Source organism: Chelonoidis abingdonii, chromosome 4 (genome assembly GCF_003597395.2).
Source record: "Chelonoidis abingdonii isolate Lonesome George chromosome 4, CheloAbing_2.0, whole genome shotgun sequence".
Classification (NCBI taxonomy): Eukaryota; Metazoa; Chordata; order Testudines; family Testudinidae; genus Chelonoidis; species Chelonoidis abingdonii.
In genome coordinates this window covers 38,328,642-38,350,462 of record NC_133772.1, presented here as the reverse complement: position 1 = coordinate 38,350,462, position 21,821 = coordinate 38,328,642, and the positions used below count along the sequence as shown (strand labels likewise).

At 47.5% G+C, this 21,821-nt stretch overlaps 1 protein-coding gene across 4 annotated transcripts in view; it reads left to right on the top strand.

Annotated features, from left to right (window-relative positions):
• Window positions 1–11,253, top strand: part of DEAF1 (DEAF1 transcription factor) — a 49,555-nt gene extending 38,302 nt beyond the window's left edge. For 2 of the 4 annotated variants that reach the window (XM_032804253.2, XM_032804235.2), the window contains 4 exons: window positions 2,957–3,022; window positions 6,087–6,176; window positions 6,601–6,717; window positions 10,266–11,253. In XM_032804253.2, the coding sequence (XP_032660144.1) occupies window positions 2,957–3,022; window positions 6,087–6,176; window positions 6,601–6,717; window positions 10,266–10,370 (378 nt within the window). In that variant the 3' untranslated portion in view covers window positions 10,371–11,253. Of the gene's footprint in view, window positions 1–2,956; window positions 3,023–6,086; window positions 6,177–6,600; window positions 6,718–10,265 lie in introns of those variants that run through there. The other 2 variants (XM_032804244.2, XR_004376987.2) reach the window with 2 other exon arrangements.
• Window positions 11,254–21,821: the final 10,568 nt, after the last annotated feature.

Genomic DNA, 21,821 nt, shown 5'->3' with positions numbered 1-21,821 from the left:
ACTTCTCAGCTTGGAAAAGAGATAACTAAGGGAGTATATGATAGAGGTCTGTAAAATCCTGACTGGTGTGGAGAAAGTAAATAATGAAGTGTTATTTACTACTTCTCATAACACAAGAACTAGGGATCACCAAATGAAATTAATAGGCAGCAGGTTCAAAACAAGCAAAAGGAACGCACAGTCAACCTGTGGAACTCCTTGCCAGAGGATGTTGTGAAGGCCGAGACTATACCAGAGTTCAAAAAGGAACTTGATAAGATCATGGAGGATAGGTCCATCAATGGCTATTGGCCAGGATGGACAGGAATGGTGTCCCTAGCCTCTCTTTGCCAGAAGCTGGAAATAAGTAACGGGATGGATCACGTGATGATTACCTGTTCTGCTCATTCCCTCTGGGGCACCTGGCATTGGCCACTGTCAATAGACAGGATACTGAGCTAGATGGACCTTTGGTCTGACCCAGTATGGCCATTCTTATGTTCTTAATTGCTGCCATACAGATCAGAGCATTAAGTGCAAATAATAATAATTAATAATAAAATAATACAATTACAGAAGCAGTATGGCATTTTCCCTCACTTCACGTTAGCTAATTGGTATTATCATAGGTAGTTTGCCTTCCACTTGATACTAGAAGGCCTGTTTTAACCTTCCTGGAAGAACATGCATTTTCTTTCCAGTATGATTCTTCGCCTCTTTTGCGCAAATAAATATCTGGTAAGGTGGCAAAAGAGCAAATACTAGCTAGAATGTGGAGGTCAGACCCAGATTCTCAGCTGGGGCACATTGACGTTCCAGTCTGTCTCAAGACTTGAGGTCACCCTTTGCCCAGGAAAAGTCATTCTGCTTAAAACTGACTCCAAAGTAGAAACAAAATCTCTAAGTAGCAATTATTTTTGCTGTTCCACTGAGGTTGCCTTTAGCTTGGGCAAAATTTTGGCATCAAATTCTAAGCAGGAAATTGTACGTATTAAATTCTGCTGCAAGTATGACTCTGTTTACTTGTGTCTAAGTATGACTAGAAGTATTAAAGATTCTGTGCCTGGTACTTTGCATGCTACATAGACGGACTGAGTCTCTCAATTTAATAAAGCCAGAGCTAAACCAAGCCTCTTGCTATAAGGGGTGAGATATTTCCGTCTATTATTCTCCAGCTTGCAAGAGTTTCTTAATTTGATTCCATGTCATGGTGACTGAAGGATTTCTAAGGTTGTGGTTTCACAGGAACATAAATGCCCTGATGCCAGGTCATAAAGATGATCTGAAATTAAGTCCTTCATCTGTTTAAGCACTGGGGACCTACTCTCAGATAAACCTACTTTTCTTTACGGTGGTATAGAATGTTTTTTTTTTAAACTTCCCCTGAGGTTTAACTCTGGGTCAGTACTGAATCTAATCTGGTTTCAATCCTTCCTTATGTGGGCCCATGGGAGGTTGGGGATGGGGTGGGGCGGGAAAGAGAACATGTGTTGTACTCAGAAACTGATTTGGGGGTGGGGGAGGACTGAAAGTCCCCTGAGACACACCCAGTGCGAACTTCTTTGGAACAGGTTACTTCTTGTATGCCAGCAAATGTGAGACAGCAGAGCAGATGACTGTAACACTGCCTCTCAGAGTAACCAAGTTACAGACCTGACCTAATATTTAAAAAAATCCAGCTTTGCCAGTCTGTCCTTGCCAAATGTGTCTACTCGGTTAGTGTGAAGATTATAATAAATCCATAGGATTTTGCATGCATGTTCTTTGACTTGACTAGATTGGCCTTTAGTTCTACTAGGATAGCTGGACTGCAGTGGAGCTTTTACCTCCACTTTTGTTTTTGTATTTTGGGGGACAGGATTGCACAGGATTGTCAGTTCTAAAAGGTTTGAAACGTTTGTCTGTTTTTTTCCTGTTTTGTCTGTTTATTTTGTCTGTTGTTTTCTCATTTATGGGCTATTCTGTTCTCCCTGGGTACGTCTACACTGCAATAAAAAACCCGTGACACAGCCTCGGCTGGCCCGGGTCAGTTGATTCAGGTTTGTGGGGCTAAAAATTGCAGTGTATACGTTCAGGCCCAGGCTGGAGCCCAGTCTCTGAGACCGTCCCTCCGCATGGGGTATCAGAGCCCAGGCTCCAGCCCGAGGCCAAATGTCTACACTTCAGTCCCAGCCCATGTCAGTTGCCCAAGGCTCTTGAGACTCAGTTCTGCAGTTTTTTTATTGCAGTGTAGAGGTGGGTTTTTAGTGGTCTGAGGGAAATTTGACTCAAGTTAGTGGTCATGAAATGCCTGTAGCCGTATACCATTGTTACCCACACTGCTTCTTCTGGTAAGTGTCATGTCATGCAAGACTAAGCCCTGGTCTACACTTACAATTTAGATTGATCTAGCTACATGTATATAGGAGTGTTCACACCCCCGAGTGCTGTAGTTAAGCCAACCTAACCTCCAGTGTAGACATGGATAGAAGAATTCTTTCATCAACCTAGCTACCGCCGCTCAGGGAGGTCAGTTATCTAAATCGATGGAAAAACCCCTTCCATCAGTGTGGGAAGCATCTATACAATGTCATGCACCCCTAGTGTAGACATGCCACCGGACACCCTGTTAACGGATGAGGTCCTGTTTGAGTGGAGGGGAGAAGTGGGATTGCTTTAACATTGCCATTACTTGACAGTTACATGAGCAGTTAACCAGGATGTCTGATCAAAGCAAAGCATCTTGGTGCAGGCTCTTTTGTTTACCTCGAGTGGACCCCACAGTGTCACCTCCTTTTAAGGAATGGTAATGGCTCATTCAGATGCCCCCAATCCTGTAGTGGAGCAGAATGAGCTCAAGTAATGGTATCTTTATTATTTATATTACCATCACGCCGAGACACACTTACCATTTGATATAAACAGCTCCCTGTGCTGCCACACCTCACAACCATGATGCATATACCAGGTAATGGTTCCAATGTCTCTTTCATTGCAGCAATATCAAAACCAGTTATTTCAACAAACGGAAGATGTCGATGGTAAAACAGAAATCATCATCAAGGTAAGAACAAAGCTGCTGTTGCAGCCTTTAAATCCCAGCTGTAAATGTCACATGCTTTAAGAGTGTTCTTTAGGTGTGTACTTGTTTCTTTGTCCTTTCTCAGTTAAAGATACAGGGCTTGTCCTCACAAATACTTACTGCATGCTTTGTGGTGCAACAAAGTGCACTAGGGAACTTGTAGTGTGCATCAGCTGGGTCCACACAGATGCATGGTGTGCAACACAATAGAGCGCAGTGAGCGTTTGCATAGCCATGTCTATCAGGTTTATTTAATTTCTCTCTGAAGTATCTGGTTTTGTCCTCTAGCAGACATAAGAATATCGAGCTAGATGGGCCAGCAATATGATCTGGCAAATCTGGTATTCCTTTCACATGGCTTTTCATGTTCACAAGCCTCATTTCACCACTGTGCTCTGGCCAGACAGGCTGAACCGAGTCCCTCCCCAGCTGTGTTAGCATAACAGGTACTGCTGGTGAAGAATAGGAAGCTGACCTCTCGCTCTGTGAGTTGGCCATCACCTTTACATCTCTCTACATTCCTGGCAGCTTTGGGAGTAGGGCTTTGAGTTGGGATTCAAAACTGGATCACCTCATTAAGAGGACACAGCATTGTCTCTGGACGACTCAACAGGCCTCTCATAATATTATGCTGTCTGTATATTAGGTATTTTTCAGTATCTCATAGTACTGTGTGTGGTAGTGACTAACTTTTGCTAAGGATCAGTGGGGATGAGTTCACACGAGGTGTGGAAGCTTTAACTCTTTTCTTGGTTTTTATGCATTTATGTCTGAGTATTAGCACTCTCTGAATATAGTTTTATTGCATTGGCTTTATTTCTAGATATGCAGAAAAGATGCAAACAGACAGTGTGAATCAGCTGAGTGTTAATAGGGGCCTGAATGTTAAATCAGTTGTGCCTGAAAGAGAGAGGAAGCAGCAAAACTAAATATGGCTTATGTTAATGTTGCCGCAGTGTGACAATATATTCACAGCCAAGAACTACTTCCTGTGATGGCATTACACCACTGTTCTGACTTGCTAATGACATGTCAGTAATTTGATGAGTTGGAAACTGAATGAGCTGTAAAAATGTACCCTGACTGCCCGGGTTAAATGATCCTCCCACGTAAATATACAGTAACTCCTCACTTAAAGTTGTCCAGGTTAACCTTGTTTCATGCTGATCAATTAGGGAACATGCTCGTTTAAAGTTGTGCAATGCTCCCTTCTAACGGGTTTGGCAGCCACCTGCTTTGTCCACTGCTTGCAAGAAGAGCCGCCCATTGCAGCTAATTGGTGGGGGCTTGGAACCAGGGTGGACTGGTAGCCCCCTATCAACTCCCTGCTCCCCTAAGTTCCCTGTGCAGCAGCTGCCTGCAGTTGAGGGGGGAGGGAAGGAAGAGGGGGGCTAATGTTAGGGTGTCTCCCTCCCCCCTGCTCCTGCACCCCGCTTACCCCATCTTCCATGGAGCAGGAGGGCCAGACCAGGACAGAGGGAGCTTGCAGCAGCTGCCTATCAGCAAGTTGATCTAATTAACAGGACAGTGTACTTAAGGGAAATGCGCATATCTCCCTCCATTCCTGCTGCCTTGTGTAGAGAGAGAGTTAACCCTTGAGGGGCCAATTGCTAGTTCATCATTTAGCAGTAAGGGAAATATGCCATCCTCTGACTCCTCCACCTCAACCAAGCTTCACAATCATCATCACTGTGTACCAGTATTAAATTGTTTGTTTAAAACTCATACTGTGTGTGTGTGTGGATAGATAGATAGATATAGTCTTTTGTCTGGTGAAAACAATTTCCCTAGAACCTAACCCCCCCGCCTATTTACATACATTCTTATGAGGAAATTGGATTCGCTTAACATTGTTTTGCTTAAAGTCGCATTTTTCAGGAACATAACTACAACATTAAGTGAGGAGTTACTGTAAAACTCTTTTCATTTTTAATTGGAGTTTTATTGAGATAAGGATAAAGTAATGGACATCAAAATATTTATGAAACTAGGTATTGGAGTTACATAGTCCATTCGTCCTTTCTGTATGAAGAGAGATGGTGCAGTTGCCCCCAGGTTCTGGATCTGTGCTTCTAAAATAGCCTTTTTCCCTCTGTCTCTCTTTCCTGTTAGGAAATTGCTGTTTTGATCATAATAGCAATCATGTTCTCTTCAATCAGTAAAGCAAGGAAGGCAGAAAGTCAGTCCTCATTTTGCCTTCATGTGCCTAGATGTTGCTTCCATAATGTTCCATGTATGCGGGACCCCTCTTCCTCTTGTGAAAATCAGGGAAAATTAAATGTGGCGTGTGAGCCAGCTATTTGAACTTCCATGCACATCTTTCTATCACAGTCAGAGCCAGCAATAAACTGGTGTAAAGGAGCTAAGCACACTGGTAAAATGGAAGTTTTTGTTACATATCTGTAATGAAAATTGGGGAGCCCAGCTGGGGGTTAGAGTATATCTGTGTGTGAAGGCTCCACGAGAGCAATGCGTACTTAAAACTTACCTGGAGCTAACTGAGATGAAGTTTCCTTTTCTAAGCCCTGGTCCATTCTTGTTAAACCCTGAGTTTATCTGAAGGCGGCTGAAGGGTTAAACTTCTGCCTAGAGAGAGACATGTAAAGAGCTTGTTAGTGGATTCTGAGAGGAATCCACTGTAATGAAGAATTGTATATACTATTTACCTCCATTGGCTGACTGCGAGTTCAGATACATCAGGTCAGCTTAAGTAAAACACAGTGGGGGGAACCTGTGTGTGATGTTTTGCAAGGTTTCCCCAGTGTCCCACAGTCTGATTCATAGCGTTGTTTGCCCTTCAGAAAGGCAGAAGGATGGAGTACTAGGAAATCGCTATGCTTGCTCAAAATTGTTTTTGTTTTCTGAAGTGACTTAGGCTAAGATGAAAGGGAGAGTGGATTTCCAAAACTGTTCCCTGAGCCATTGTGCTGCTTTTTCCTTTGCACTGCTGTGAGCTTCAGCCTGTGTAACCAGACTACTGTTTGAGTTGAAAGCATCTAGCTTTTTATCATCCCTGACCTGGCCACTCTGTCCTTTTTTTTTGCAGCAGTCCTGTGTAAACTGTGGTCGAGAGGCAATGAATGAGTGCACTGGATGCCATAAAGTCAATTACTGCTCAACTTTCTGCCAGAGGAAGGTAATGGATTCTTTATAAGTCACAGATACCACCATTGTCTAAAGGCAGTCAGCATAGCTGGCGAAAGAGGTGCAAGCATATGCTGAATACCCCCAAATAAGCAGGGTAAAGAGGACAGGCCAGCATATTAGTGTGTGTGAGCTTATCTTCTAATACGAGTCTACAGATTGCAGACCTGACAGATCACTGGCTGCTGTTCACACTGTAACCTCAGCGGGCACTCAGCATTACACCCATGACTGAGAACATACAGGCTGCCTGTAAGAGTGTGGTCATCCTTGTTGTTGGGGAGTTTTTCCTGCATTTTTTAGGTGGTTCGTGTTTTTTCTGTTTACTATCCCCGGGGTCTGTTGCCTCTTGTAAGTTTGTCAATCATATTTTTTTAAAAGACAAATTTACAACTGGGACGTGTGTGTCCCTATAGGCAGCCTGCCTGCATGTTCCAGTGCTGAGCTGTGGTGGTTGTGACGTCACCAGCAGAGAGCATGCTGGGGCAGTGTACCAAGCAGACCCTGCCAATCAGAGAGAAGCCGCAGTGGAGGTGAGGAAAATGAGACCATTTTCAGTGAAGTTCTTCTGTTTATGTCCATTATTTATCTGTATCACAGAAACTAAACTGTCCTTTAAAAAGAGATTAAGAGTAGTTAAGACTGACATCCCTCATCATGCAATCCCTAAAAAACAAGGCAATAAGTTAACTGCTCCCTAATGCTCACACGACACATTTCCACTGACTGCAACAGATTCTGCATTGTCATTAGAAACCTCCTTCAAGCGCCAACTGATAAAGGAAACACACCACACAACACGTTAATCTCCCTGGTGGTATAACACACAACCTTCATTGCACCCTGATGCGTGCCCCATGCACACTTAACCTGTGCCCATGTGTCAATTACATGTTCATTGATGTTGCCACACGCCCTTATTTGTAATATTTGAAGAGGGTTTTCTAAGATTGGCAACTCGCCTGTTCAAGGTGAACTTCCAAGGTAAAATGAAAATCCAGGTAAGGCCTGACACGGTTCCTGACCCCCCTGACCAAGTGAACTGTCAAGAGCGTGAGGCTGTGACAGCTTACATTTTTCTATTAAATAAACCTTTTATTGATTTTTACCCCAAACAGGTCTCTGTTGTTCAAACTGTGGGGAGTGTGGCCCACAATGATTGGCTAACGGGGACAGGTTTCACTCCATCAGGGATGATGAACCAAAGGGGAGAAGTCTGAGTGTCTGGGAGTTAACAACATAGGGTAGATGGATTTGGGGAGATTCTGGACCAGAAGGGCTGCAAGGCATAGCTAGGCTGGGGGATGCCAGGATCAGGCCTGTATCCTTGTAGGCTGGCTGCTGGTGTCAGGGCTCTGAGTCATAGCAGCATCACACTGAGGCACTCAAGGTGACAGGGCAGGTGGTGATAGAACCTCTCACTGGTCTGAGTGATCCCCAAAATGTCACAGAGGCACAGAGATAACATTTAATGTATACCCTCCCCTGGCTTTTCCTGCTTTGTTAACAAGTTGCCAGAATACATTGATCTGTGGTGTTACTGATACCGTAGGTAGCATGAGCTCTCTGCCATTGGTGATAACACATGGATTGTGGCATGGTTTAAGCAAACCAAGAAATAACTCAGGATTTCCCAGGAGGGAAAAACAAATATGAAAAGGTGAGGTGGTCTTGTATGACTTTTAAACCAACTTTAGATAATTTAAGCACTATACCCAGATGTACAAACACCCTTGTCTTAACCTATGTATTATACAATTTTAACATTAGTTTTAATAAAATTTTCAAATCTTCTGTGCCATGTGTTCCTCACATTCTGTTTACTGGCACATTCTGTACCTATTTCTTGCCAGAACTTAAAGGTGAACCAAAAATTTAGTTTAGCCAAAGTTATGTTCTTGGAGCATGTCCTAATTCAGTCCAGTTGGTTGAAGTCAAATGCAGTGAGAATAAAGAATCAATTTTTTTAATACTAAATAAATTAATGCTCTTCTTGTATCCTGTTTGCCTGGTTTTGATTTGAATAGTAATTACTGCTGCATTTTCCACTTAGAATGCAATTGTTAAAATAGTCAAAAAATGAATGAATGTTTAGCAGAATATTGCAGCAGAATGTAGATGTCATTTTCTTGAGAATCTCAGGGCAGCAGTCCCACCAGATTGCTTCAATGTAACACAAACAACGTGACACAAGCTGTTCAATATAAAATGTAGGCAATACCGAACAGTCACAATTTCACTTTCTTGCTAGACAGTGCAGGTGCTTGCTCCAAACGAACAAAACACCTCGCATGCTGCTGATGCTGAAACAATAATACAGTAGAATAGTTTAATCCAGCTATTGCTGGCTGCAACCCCAAACTCTGTCTTCTCTTGCTGGTAAATATTAGACTAGTTCACTTATGATCTGCCTCTTTCCCCTCCTGGGCTGTGATCCCATCACATCTCATGAGCTAAGCAGGTTGGATTTGATCAATATCTGAATAGGAGACCAGTAGGTGAGAGAGGATATTATCAGAAAGAGGTATTGGCCAAGGCCAGCTTTCCCCTGTTCATAGTGAAACAGTGCCCTAGCACAATGCTAGAAGTGTGTTGGGTTGTTTTTCAGATGCAGGTTACAACCAAGGTCCTCACCATTTTGTGATAATTAAAACTCCTGACATGTTTTTCACAATGGTGGGGTAGCTGACTTGTTTCCTGACTAAATTCCAATTGGGGGAATTGCCCCTCTGCCTATTTAAATTCCCGTTGTGATTTTGGTCGGACACTTTGTTCCTTATGTCCTCTCCTAAATTGGTCTTGTTTTCTGTGCACTGTTAAGCAGTTGCTGCATTTCACCCCAGTGTCAGGGGAAGCGGTTCCTTAATATGGTTTATAAAGCCTGATAAATATTTAGAGATTCTTTGAGGAAACAGACGTTCTATACAAATAAGTTATCCCAAGTCAATATCTGGTGCTACTGCTGTTGGCTTTCACGAGATCATACCGGGTACATCTACATAGCAGAAAAGACCCCCAGGGACGAATCTCAGAGCCTGCATCAGCTGACTTAGGGCTTGGCTACACTGGAAAGTTGCAGTGCTGGTGAAGGGGTTACAGCGCTGCAACTCACTCTGTGTACACACTTGGAAAGCCCAGCCAGCGCTGCAACTCCCTGGCTGCACCGCTGGCTGTACGCCTGGTCTGATTGGGGTGTAGCGATTCCAGCGCTGGTGATGCAGCGCTGCTTATCAGGTGTGGACACCAACAGCGCTGTTATTGGCCTCCCGGGTATTAAGAGGTATCCCAGAATTCCTGTCCACAACAAACCGGAAGAATGGCTGAACTACGAGCTTAGAGCTACTGATCTAAAAACAAACACAGGGCTCTTTGCTCCAGCGAGCAAGCAAGCGGAGGCAGGGGTATTGCTTGTGAATGTTCACAGCTGTTTGCTTGAGGAGAGAGGGGAGGGGGAGGTCTGTGTGAGCAGCTGCTTATTGGTCTGAAGGCTATTAGGAGTGCATAATTTTGCATTTAGTGAATAAGAGAGGGGTGAGGGAAGGGTCAAACTTTTAAAATGATTGAAGTAGATGCTGTGTATCTTCCAGTCCTTAGAACTTGCAAGGCGGGAGCTGAGAACAGTGCAGCTCCAAAAATCCGCTCTCTGTTCTCCCCACGCTCCCTGTCACACTCCACTCCACCCCGTTTTGAAAGCACGTTGCAGCCCTTGAACGCTGGATAGCCTGCCCACAATGCACCACTCCTAACAGCGCTGCAACTGCTGCAAATGTTGCCACACTGCAGCGCTGGTAGCTGTGAGTATGGCCACACTGCAGCGCTGTTCCTACACAGCTGTACGACCACAGCTGTAACTCCCAGCGCTGCACATTTCCAAGTGTAGCCAAGCCCTTACACTTGCACAGCAGGGCTAAACAGAGCAGTGTAGAGGCTCTGGCTGGAGCCCAGTCTCTGAAGCCCAAGTTAGTTGAGCTGGGCTCTGAGAGTAACTGTCACAGGTTTGGGGTTTTTTTTGCTGTTTAGCTATACCCACAGTCTCCCGATGCTCTCTTTTTTCACATTCTCTCTGCGTGCTCCTTTGCAGGATTGGAAGGATCACCAGCACATATGTGGTCAGTCGGCCACAGTCACAGTGCAAGCAGATGAGGTGCACGTTACAGACAGTGTCATGGAGAAAGTCGCAGTCTGAAAAATCTACTTCTGCAAGGTCCCAGCAAAGAACAAGGGAAGGTGCTTGGCTGGATCAGCAAACTGGATGGGAGCTCATATTGTTGGGTGTCTGGAAACTGAACTCTTCTCTTGACGAGCTCGTCTTATGAAGACGCTTGAGCACTGTGACATTATTTGCATTTTGGAGGCCTACACAAAATCGTAGCAAAGGAGACACTAAAGATATGTGATCTGGGAAAAATAACTAGACTTGCTGTTCAGAAGACCACCCTCATTTTAAGGAATTTTGGACTGTAAAGTTAAACTTTCAAGACTTTGAAACCCCTCCGTTGCAGATTACGTTAGAGCCATTTCTCTTGAGGGTCATCTACAGTGGTTGGAGTGAAAGTTACGATGTGGCAGTGTTCCATTTCACCCCATGCCACCCTACCTCTCATTTGAAAAAACAAATCTTCCTTCATTTGTTTAATTTAATTGTCTTTAAAAACATACATCATAAACTATAATCTGTCATTAGAAGCCCTTTTTCTCATTCATTTTTGTCTTTGCCTTCAGGGCAAAATTTTACATATTGGAAATTCTGCATGTGTTTATAGACAGAAGATGTCATATTGTTAAACAAAATACAGTGAAATCATGAAAATGCATATCTGTAACATTCCTTTTACACCAAGTGTATTTGCCAGAGCACTGTTAAACGGACAGCGTGGACCTATTTTGCTCAGCACAGTAAAGTGAAGCTTCATGACACTGGTGTTTCTCAGCTGCCTTTTTGTGGCAGCTGTCTTGCCAAAATCAGATGTACCTGAGCCAAAGTAAGAAAATGGTTTCTTTCCTGGCATTAGTGTACTGACATCGGGGCTTCACTGCAACTATTAAAACAAAATGCTGAATGGCTGAGTAAGTGAAATAAGTCTCTACAAAAGTGGCTAATTCAACCAAATCTCTTTTAGTGACTTAGACTAGCCAGGCTAAGTGTCCTAGACTCCCTTTTAAGGGTAATACACTGAGCTGAGGCTTGCCACAACCCATGAAAAACTCTTCCTCAGGGCTTTCTTTGATCCAGGCCTGGAACCTTCTACTAATGTGCCTTAGCCATTGTTTCTGTTCATTGAACATGAACTAGTGTCACCCATCATAGGGCTGATGTCCTGGCTTAAAACTGAAGCACAGTTCCAGTCAGTAGACTGACACATGGGCAGAAGTGAGGGGACTGAAGCAAGAATTGTTCAGTGAAATTCCATGACCTGTTATGGAGGAGGTCAGACTAGATGATCATAATGGTCCTTTCTGGCCTTAGAATCTATGAACCCTTAAGTTCTTCGAGTACTTGTTCATATCGATTCCAATTAGGTGTGTGCGTGCCGTGTGCACACTCATCGGAAGATTTTTACCCTAGCAACACTCGGTGGGTCGGCTGGGCGCCCCCTGGAGTGGCGCCTCTATGGCGCTGGATATATACCGCTGCCGACCCAATGGCCCTTCAGTTCCTTCTTACCGCCTGTGTCAATCGTTGGAACAGTGGAGCGCAGCTTAGCTGATCTCCACCTCCCTAGCTACTCGCAGTTCTTTTATTAATTCTCGTGCATATAGTTGTAAATTCTATAGTTATAGTTAGTTAGTTTTCTTCATTCTTTGTTATAGTTAGTGTATATAGTTGACAGGGGTTCGGGGATGATCCCCTTTCCTGCACCCAGTACGGGGCCCCATGCCCGGTTCACCGGGCTTCAAACCGTGCTCGACCTGCCACAGGCTGATGCCAACGGGAGATTCCCCACGACTCTTGCCTTAAGTGCCTCAGGGAATCCCACCTCTCGGATAAGTGCCAAATCTGTAAGACCTTTAAGCCCAGGACGAAGAAGGAGCGGGCTTTCATCTAAAACAGCTCCTGATGGAGGCAGCTCTTGCTCCTCCGCCCTCGGCACTGAGCGCTGGACAGTCCGCATCAAGCAGAAGCGTCTCTTCGGCACTGGCTCAAGCCAGTACTGCTAAGGCCCCTTGGCATCGACCGGCACCGTCGTCTGCTCAGCACCGTTCCCTCTCTCCGCGGGTAAAGAAGCGTAAGACTCCTGTGGCTTCCAGGCCACCTGCACCGCAGTTGGAGCACCCGCTTAAGTCGGACTGCCCAGCACCGACACCTGCCGCGGCACTGACAGCTTCGGCACTGTCGATTCCAGTCCCTCAAGGGCCGTCGAGTCCGGCACCTGAAAGCTCCTCGGCGCACGCCGTGGTTGAGCTCACAATTCCCTCCATGCCGGAGACCTTTTCTACGGTGAGGGAGCTGATCGCCCTGACAGTCCGCGCTGGCTCAACCCCTGGCACCGCCGGTGAGGGTCATTGAATTGATAGGCAAGCCTGCCCTGCTGAGGCCACCCTCTGTCAGCACCATCGACAGGCACCGATCACAATCACGGTCCCACCGGCGCTCTCGGTCCTCTTGCCGATCCCAGTCCCGACGCCGCTCGCTGTCCCGGCACTGCTCTCCATCTCAGTACCAGTTGCACTCACGGCACCGCTCAGCGTCCCATTCGCCGGCCCACTACTCTCAGCACTGATCCAGCTCCCGGTACCATTCCCAGCACCGCGCCTCTCGCAGCCGCTCTAGACATCGAGCCTCCAGATCCCGGTCGACCTCCCGGCACTGCTCCGGTTGCAGGTCCAGGTCTCGTTCCCGGTACCGGTATGGCAACCAGTACCGCTCTCCGGTGCCACACAGGGAGAGGTCATTTAGAGATTGAGACCCTTCCCAGGGGTTTTCAGCACCTCCTTGGTCATCTCGTCACACATCTGTATCTTCTCACGCGGACAGTGTTTCCTATGCACAGGACCGTGACTCAGATGTGCCCCACCATATCTTTCAGGAGACCCAGACCCAGGAACAGGGACCCCATCAATGTTCATTCTGGACACCTTGGGCATACCATCAAGCCCAAGGTGCGCCCCCAGTGCCATCCCGCTCCGCACCATCAGAACACTGGGTGCTGGAGGCAATGGTCAGCCACCCCCCTCCCGCGGGTACAGAGGAGGCTCTCATTCAGCTGGCAGTGTCTCAAGTTCCACCCGAGACTGACGTTGCTCAAGAACAGGAGCCCACGCAGGACCCTCTTGTCCCTGGCCTTTTCCTCTTCCTTCTCCTCCAGATGAAGCGGTGGCAGGGACATCCTCCTCAGGCCCTCCTCCAATTGACCTGCGGGCACATCAGGACCTCCTGAGGTGGGTGGCCCTGAATATGAATCTTCAGGTGGAGGAGGTCCCGGAGATAGAGGACCTGGTGGTGGATATCCTGTCAGCTGACACCCCCACAAGAGTGGCCTTGCCGTTTATCTGTACGATACAAGCAAACGCCGATACCATCTGGCAATCTCCAGCATCTATTACGCTCACGGCCAGGGAAGTTGAGTGGAAGTACATGGTACCCTCTAAGGGTTATGAGTACCTGTATTTGCACCCTGCTCCCTTGTCGTACAATCAGTCAACGAAAGGGAACGCCATGGCCAGCAAGCTCCTGCTCCAAAATCAAAGGAGGCTAGGCACATGGACTTATTGGGCCGTAATGTATACTCTACTGGGGGCCTCCAACTCAGGGTGGCAAACCAACAAGCCCTGCTCAGCCGGTACAATTATAACACCTGGACGGCGGTGGAGAAATTCAAGGAGTTCATTCCCCAAGACTCCTGCCCAGAGTTTGCTGCCCTTTTGGAGGAAGGGAAGAAGGTGGAGAACTTCTCTCCAGGCCTCCCTGGACGCAGCTGACTCCGCAGCTAGGACCCTGGCTTCAGGTGTTGCCATGAGGCAGATATCATGGCTTCAGGTCTTAGGCCTTCCACCTGAGTTACAAACCACCATACAGGACCTGCCTTTTGATGGTCAAGGCCTATTCTCTGAATAGACTGACCCCAGACTGCAGAGCCTTAAGGACAACAGGGTCATCATGCGCTCCCTCGGGATGCACACCCCAGTGACTCAGCGCAGGTCCTTCCGTCCCCAGCCTCACCACCCTTATCCCCTGCCTAGACCAAGACAGGACTTTGGCAGAGGGCGCGGCCGAGGCAATCGTAGACGGCGGTCTGGACCTCAAGGGGGCCAGAATCAAGGTCCCTCCAAACCACCTACGGGGCCAAAGCCAAACTTTTGAAGGTGCACCCGAGGACGGCGTACCAGTTCTTTCCAGGATCCTTTACCTCCCTTTTCCAACCGCCTCTCCTTTTTCCTCTCTGCGTGGTCCTAGCTAACTTCAGATAGTTGGGTCCTACACACAGTGGAACTTGGGTAGCACCTCCAGTTTATTTCACCCCCTCCCTTCCATCCCCTGCCCTCATCCCTCTTCAGGGACCCCTCTCACGAGCAATTCCTCTTGCAAGAGGTGCGCACACTCCTTACCATGGGAGCCATAGAGGAAGTACCAGAAGACAAAAGGGGGAAGGGGTTCTACTCCTGCTGTTTCCTAATCCCCAAGGCGAAGGGAGGTCTCAGACCTATCCTAGTCCTGCGAGAACTCAACAAATTCATGATAAAGTTGAAGTTCCGCATGGTATCCCTGGGGACCATCATCCCATCCTTGGATCCCAGAGACTGGTATGCCGCCCTCGACATGAAGGATGCGTATTTTCACGTCGCCATTTATCCTCCACGCAGTCGGTACCTCCGGTTTGTAGCCAACCATCAGCATTTCCAGTTTATGGTCCTACCGTTTGGCCTCTCTACAGCACCGAGAGTATTCACAAAGTGCATGGCTGTAGTCGCCGCCTCCCGCCGCCGCTGCCGGATACACGTCTTCCCGTATCTCGACGATTGGTTCATCAGAGGGACCTCCGAGACACAAGTCACCCATCATGTAGGCATCGTCAAGGACCTATTCGTACGTCTAGGCCTGATGATCAATACAGAGAAATCCACTCTGGTTCCCACACAGAGGATAGACTTCATTGGGGCCATCCTGGACTCCAATCTCACCAGAGCCTGCTTACCACGACTCGGTTTCAGGCGATGGTAACAATTATCCAAAGCCTACAAAACTTCCCAATGACTTCGGCTCGCACTTGTCTCGGTCTCGGGTCACGTGGCTGCCTGCACGTTCGTGACCAAACACGTCAGGCTACGCCTCCGTCCCCTCCAATCTTGGCTCAACTCGGTATACCACCTGGGCAAAGACGCCATAGACATGTAGTCACTATTCCCCCGAGCATCCTAGGCTCCCTCGACTGGTAGCTGGCGCCCTCCCTGGTGTGTGCAGGGATGTCGTTCCATCCACTCCAGCCTTCTGTGGCCCTGACGACGGACGTCTCATCTCTCGGCTGGGGTGCCCACCTCGGACGTCTTCGCTCTCAAGGCCTTTGGTCATCTCAGGAGCTGGCCTTGCACATCAATGTCCGAGAGGTGAGAGCAGTCCGCCTTGCATGCCAGGCGTTTCAACAGCACTTACAAGGCCGCTGTGTCTCAGTGTTCACAGACAACACAACGGCCATGTATTACATAAACAAGCAGGAAGGGGCACGGTCCTCCCCCCTTTGTCAGGAAGCCCTCCAGCTTTGGGACTTCTGAATAGCCCAGTCGATAGACCTGGTAGTGTCTTTTTTCTCCCAGGCATCCGGAACACTCTGGTGGATCAACTCAGCAGATCCTTCCTGTCTCACGAGTGGTCGATTCGTCCGGATATTATTCATTCTGTTTTCCGGAAGCGGGGCTTTCCCCGTATAGACCTCTTTGCTTCCCGCGAGAACAGGAAATGCCAGATGTTCTGCTCCTTCCAAGGCCTCTCCCCGGGCTCGATCTCGGACGCTTTCCTGATGCCGTGGATGAGCCAACTGCTTTACGCCTTTCCACCGTTCCCGCTGGTTCACAGGGTCCTGATAAAGCTCCGCAGGGACGGAGCTCACTTGATCATGATCGCTCCAGCGTGGCCCAGGCAGCACTGGTACACCATGCTGCTCGACCTGTTGATAGCCAACCCAATTACCCTGCCTCTTCGCCCAGACCTCATAACTCAGGACCACGGCAGACTTTGCCACCCAGACCTGCAGTCCCTTCACCTCACAGCATGGCTGCTGCGTAGTTAAGCCAGTCCAAGTTACATTGTTCTGCCTCAGTACAACAAGTACTCCTGGGTAGCAGGAAACCTTCTACTCGGTCAACGTATCTGGCCAAGTGGAAGCGTTTCTCCTGCTGGTGTGAAACGCAGAATGTCACTCCCACCGAGGCCTCGATCCCCACCATCTTGGACTACCTCTGGTATCTCAAACAGCAGAGCCTAGCGATATCATCACTGAGGGTGCACTTGGCGGCTATCTCTGCCTTCTACCCAGGGGAGAGTGGCCACTACATGTTCTCGCACCCTATGGTTTCTAGGTTCCTCAAGGGCTTAGAGTGCCTATACCCCCAAGTACGATGCCCCGCCCCAACCTGGGACCTCAACCTGGTTCTAACCAGACTCATGTCTGCCCCATTCGAGCCGTTAGCAGCCTGCTCACTACTATACCTGTCCTGGAAGACTGCTTCCCTCGTAACCATTATATCGGCCAGACGAGTCTCCGAGCTTCAGGCTCTCACGGTGGACCCACTGTATACTGTGTTTCACAAGGACAAGGTGCAGTTGCGACCACACCTGGCGTTCCTTCCTAAAGTAGTTTCGGCCTTTCATGTAAACCCAGGATATCTTCCTTCTGGTCTTCTTCCCGAAGCCGTATTCATCAAGACAGGAGCAACAGTTGCACTCTCTAGACATCCGTAGGGCGCTCGCGTTTTATATCAAGCGCACAAAACCCTTTTGTAAAACACCCCAACTCTTCATCGCGGTGGCAGACCGAATGAAGGGCCTACCTGTCTCCTCCCAGAGGATCTCATTTTTGGGTGACGGTGTGCATCCTTACTTGTTATGACTTGACTCATGTTCCATCGAGCCACCTCACTGCTCGTTCTACCAAAGCTCAGGCTTCATCTGCTGCCTTCCTGGCTCATGTAACCATCCAGGAGATATGTCGTGCAGCTACCTGGTCCTCGGTCCACACCTTTGCCTCTCATTACACTCTAGTTCAACAGTCCAGAGATGATGCAGCCTTTGGCTCAGCAGTTTTGCATTCTGCAACATCTCACTCCGACCCCTCCGCGTAGGTAAGGCTTGGGAATCACCTAATTGGAATCGATATGAGCAAGCACTCAAAGAAGAAAAGACGGTTACTCACCTTTGTAACTGTTGTTCTTCGAGATGTGTTGCTCATACCATTCCAAACCCACCCTCCTTCCCCTCTGTCAGAGTAGCCGGCAAGAAGGAACTGAAGGGCCGTTGGGTCGGCAGGGGTATATATCCAGCGCCATAGCAGCACCACTCCAGGAGGCGCCCAGCCGACCCACCGAGTGTTGCTAGGGTAAAAATCTTCCGACGAGCATGCACGTGGCGCGCGCACACCTAACTGGAATGGATATGAGCAACACATCTCGAAGAACAACAGTTACAAAGGTGAATAACAGTCTCTTATTGTAATAGTAAACCAGTATTTATTTTAACAAGGTGGAAACTTGTTTGTAATATCTCATGTTGAGCTCCTGTACTGCTGGTATCACATATGGTCCCGCCTCAGTAATTGCTTCTGCCAATAACAGAAGAAGAAGAAGAACTGGATGGTTTGGAACAGGGGTCGGCAAAGATGACACGTGAGCCAATTTTTAATGGCAGAGTCCCGGCAGGCAGCAGCGTGCCATTAAAAATCCTGCCCAGCCCGGCCCACTCTTCTCCGCCCTCCGCTCCCCCCATCTGCGGGGGCGGGGGGCAGAAGCTTGGTCCTGCCGGCTCCCCTGCCTCTTCCTGTAGTGTGCTGGGTTCCTGCCCCTCCTCCGCCTCTCCATCCCTCCCTCCCTGCTGGCAGATCAGCTGATGGCCCTTGCGAGAGAGGGGGTCGGGAAGGAGCAGAGTCAGTGTGCTTGCTGCTCCCGGCGGAGGCAGAGAAAAAGCAGGGGCAGGGCCTTGGGGAAGGAAGGTGGGGGGCTGGAATAGGGGCATATCCAGCCCCCTGCCTCAACACCCCCCATGCACCCTCTGCGCTGAGCCCTGTACCCCCCACGTACACACCCAGCCCTCTGCTTGACTCCTTCACCCCATCCTCCCACAACCCCAGCCCTGACTCTGGTACCCTCACACATACCCAGCCCCCCACCCACTGCCCTGACACCTGCCCCCCCTTCACATGTCCCTAGCCCTCTGCCCTGACTTTTGACCCCTCACACACTCTGCACCCCCCACATCCTGACTCTTGCACCCCCACATTCCCACCTGCACTCCTCACACCAAATGGGAGCTGCCCAGATAAGTGCCCCACACCCAAACCTCCTGCCCCCATCCTGAGCCCCCTCCCTCATTCTCGCTCCTGGCCAGACCCTTCACCCCCAGCCCTGTGCTTAGTGCACTCCCACCCTCAGCTCAGTGCAGAGAGAGGAAGAGAATGGGCCAGAACCAGGGAGAAGGTAGGTACCCACTGTATGTGGGCAGGGCCGGGACCCCAGACCAGCAGTGGGGTGAGCGGGTCCGGCAGCCGGGATCCCGGCTGGCAGGAGCCGGAGGATGGAACTCCTGAGCTGCAGTGGGCTGAGCCGCTCAGTCCACTGCCGGTCTGGGGTCCCGGCTGCCGGCCCTGCACAGCCCACTGCCAATCTGGGGTTCTGGCTGCCAGACCCTTCCCAGTTGGGGTCCTGGCCGCACGCCCCGCTCAGCCCACTGCCAGCCTAGGTGAACAGAACCTCAGACCAGCAGTGGGCTGAGTGGGCCGGTGGCGTTAGATCAACATTTTAATTTAATTTTAAATGAAGCTTCTTAAACATATTGAAAACCTCGTTTATTTTACATACAACAGTAGTTTAGTTATATAATATAATAGACTTACAGCGAGAGACCACCTAAAAACCATTAAAATGCATGGCCGGCACATGAAACCTTAAATCCGAGTGAATAAATGAAGACTCGGCCCAGCACTTCTGAAAGGCTGTCGACCCCTGGTTTGGAAGATAGTTGTGATGGAACATGGAGCCCGTTCCCATAGGAGGAGGACTGAAATCCAACACAGGTCAGTGGTAGTGATTATCAGTCGCTAACTGGTGGCTGGCTGGCGGTCTGCCTGAAGAGTCATTGATCTCAATCCAGAACATAACGGGGAAAAGGAAATATTCTGTGACTTCTCACAGTAATTGGAGCATATTCAGGTTGGCTTGGCTTGTTCCTTTTCAGGATCTAAACCGTGCTTGGTTCCCATTCTTCTTGGGTTGGTTCCCCATCTGCTTAATCAACGCAAAACTTTCTTGAGATACTTCTGAGTTCACTAGAGCAAAGTTGTGGCTTCAAGTTAGTAAAGCTCTTGGTCAAGACATTGTTTATTCTGCCAAAATAAGATAAAGTGCAACTGTGCCTTTCCACAACGTCTCACACCAGAGCACAGAAGAGAGGCCTTAGGTAACAGGAAGATTAGTTTGAAAATAGCACCTTTGAGTGTTGATACTGAAGACTATACATGCACTTTGCTTTTAGACTTGAAATAACTATTTTCGTGGCTTTTTTGTTGTTGTTTTTTACCCCTGTCAGGTTCATTATATTGTAAGGGCTTTATCCACCACCAAAGAGAGAGAAATAGTTTCCTACTGCTATTGTTGGAGGAATAGACCCATCTGTTGTGATTTACAGAGAAATATAACTGTGTAAGGAACTGCAAAATAATCTTTCAGCGGGGCAAAATGTAAACTGGGGTACTGATAATTTGTAAGTAAAGATATTTTACTTACAAATTATCAGTACCCCAGTTTACATTTTGGCAGAAACATACATATTCGAGCACGTAAATGATGGGATTTTGTCTTCCTCTGATGAATCAGATATTGGCCACTGATAAGAAATGGGACTTATGGGCTATTCTAATACGGAAAATCCTACATTCTTATGAACTGACGGCACAACGTAGCTTTTGTAAGTGTCTTGTTATGTCCCATTGAACGATTATTTTGCAGTTCCTTACACAGTTATATTTCTCTGTAAATCACAACAGATGGGTCTATTCCTCCAACAATAGCAGTAGGAAACTATTTCTCTGTCTTTCTGAGAGGAAAGGCCACCAGGGCCATTAACTGTGTTTGTGGGACTTTGACCATTATCTGATGGAGAGTAAAGATGGCTCATTTTTAATGAGGCTTAAAAGGAGCATTTAGCATATGGGGGAACTACATGTTTTCTGTTCCCATCAGATCTCCCATGATTTGTGAGAGACTCTGGCCTTTATCGGATGGGGACTAAAATTCCAGCTTATTCATGTGAGATATAAGACTGTCTGTTCAGTTGTAATATGATGGAGGATGAACCCAGCATGTCAACGTAGAGCAACTGGAAAAGTGGGCAGAGCATGATGATTCTGTGTGTATGCAATATCTATATTAAGGGGTATAGCATGAGCCAAGCTGAAGTCCAGAGCATCCCTGTTTGTGAGAGCCCACAAAATGATTTCCAGGCATAAATCTGAGTAGTTGGCACTTCTAGGCTATCTGATTTGTCTTTGCAGTTGAAATGCAGGCACAAATGGTACCCACCGATGGGTCTCAGGGAGCCCCCCCTTCTGAAAATCAATTTCTAACTGTGAAGAATTCTTTCCAAGGTGGTGAAATAAGTGCTTCATAGAGCATGTGAGGTTTTTTGGCTCTTGCGCCTTTATCCAACATATTACACAAATATTTTGTTTGACTCTTTTTTTCATTTTAAAATGCCTAATGTAGTGCTAGAGTATACTGTGCTTTATACACCAGGTTTCAGGGTAGCAGCCGTGTTAGTCTGTATCTGCAGAAAGAACAGGTGTACTTCTGGCACCTTAGAGACTAACAAATTTATTTCAGCATAAGCTGTCGTGGGCTACAGCCCACTTCATCAGATGCATAGAATGTGTGTTCCATTCTATGCATCTGATGAAGTGGGCTGTAGCCCACGAAAGCTTATGCTGAAATAAATTTGTTAGTCTCTAAGGTGCCACAAGTACTCAAAAGTAACTAGATATTTGGAGTGACTCAGTTTTTGGGTCTCCAACTTTAGACACATTAAAGGGTTCAGATTTTTCAGCCAATGTGTTGTGTCCACTATCTGAGGATCAGACTCCTTTAAGGCGTCTGAAATTGGACATCCAAAACTGAGTCACTTTTGAAAGTCTTGGCCATAAAATATAGGAAATGTCCTACACCTAGTCCAAGTTGAATAGTTTAAAAAGAGCTTTCTCCACGTTAGCTTAGCTATTGTATTGTCTAATTTTTGAGATCTTTAAAAGAGTCAGTTTCTGAAAATTCCTCTCTGTCTCTTCTAGTTTTCTTAATGTTAGATCTGTAGGAGTGCAGAGCTCACTCCTTGATGATCAGTTTTTCTTTAAAATGGTTTCTTCTTACACTCATGTCAAATGAAAACCTTTATAATCTAAGCATAACAAATGTGCAACAAGGTGAAAATAAAAAAGTTCTACCGTTT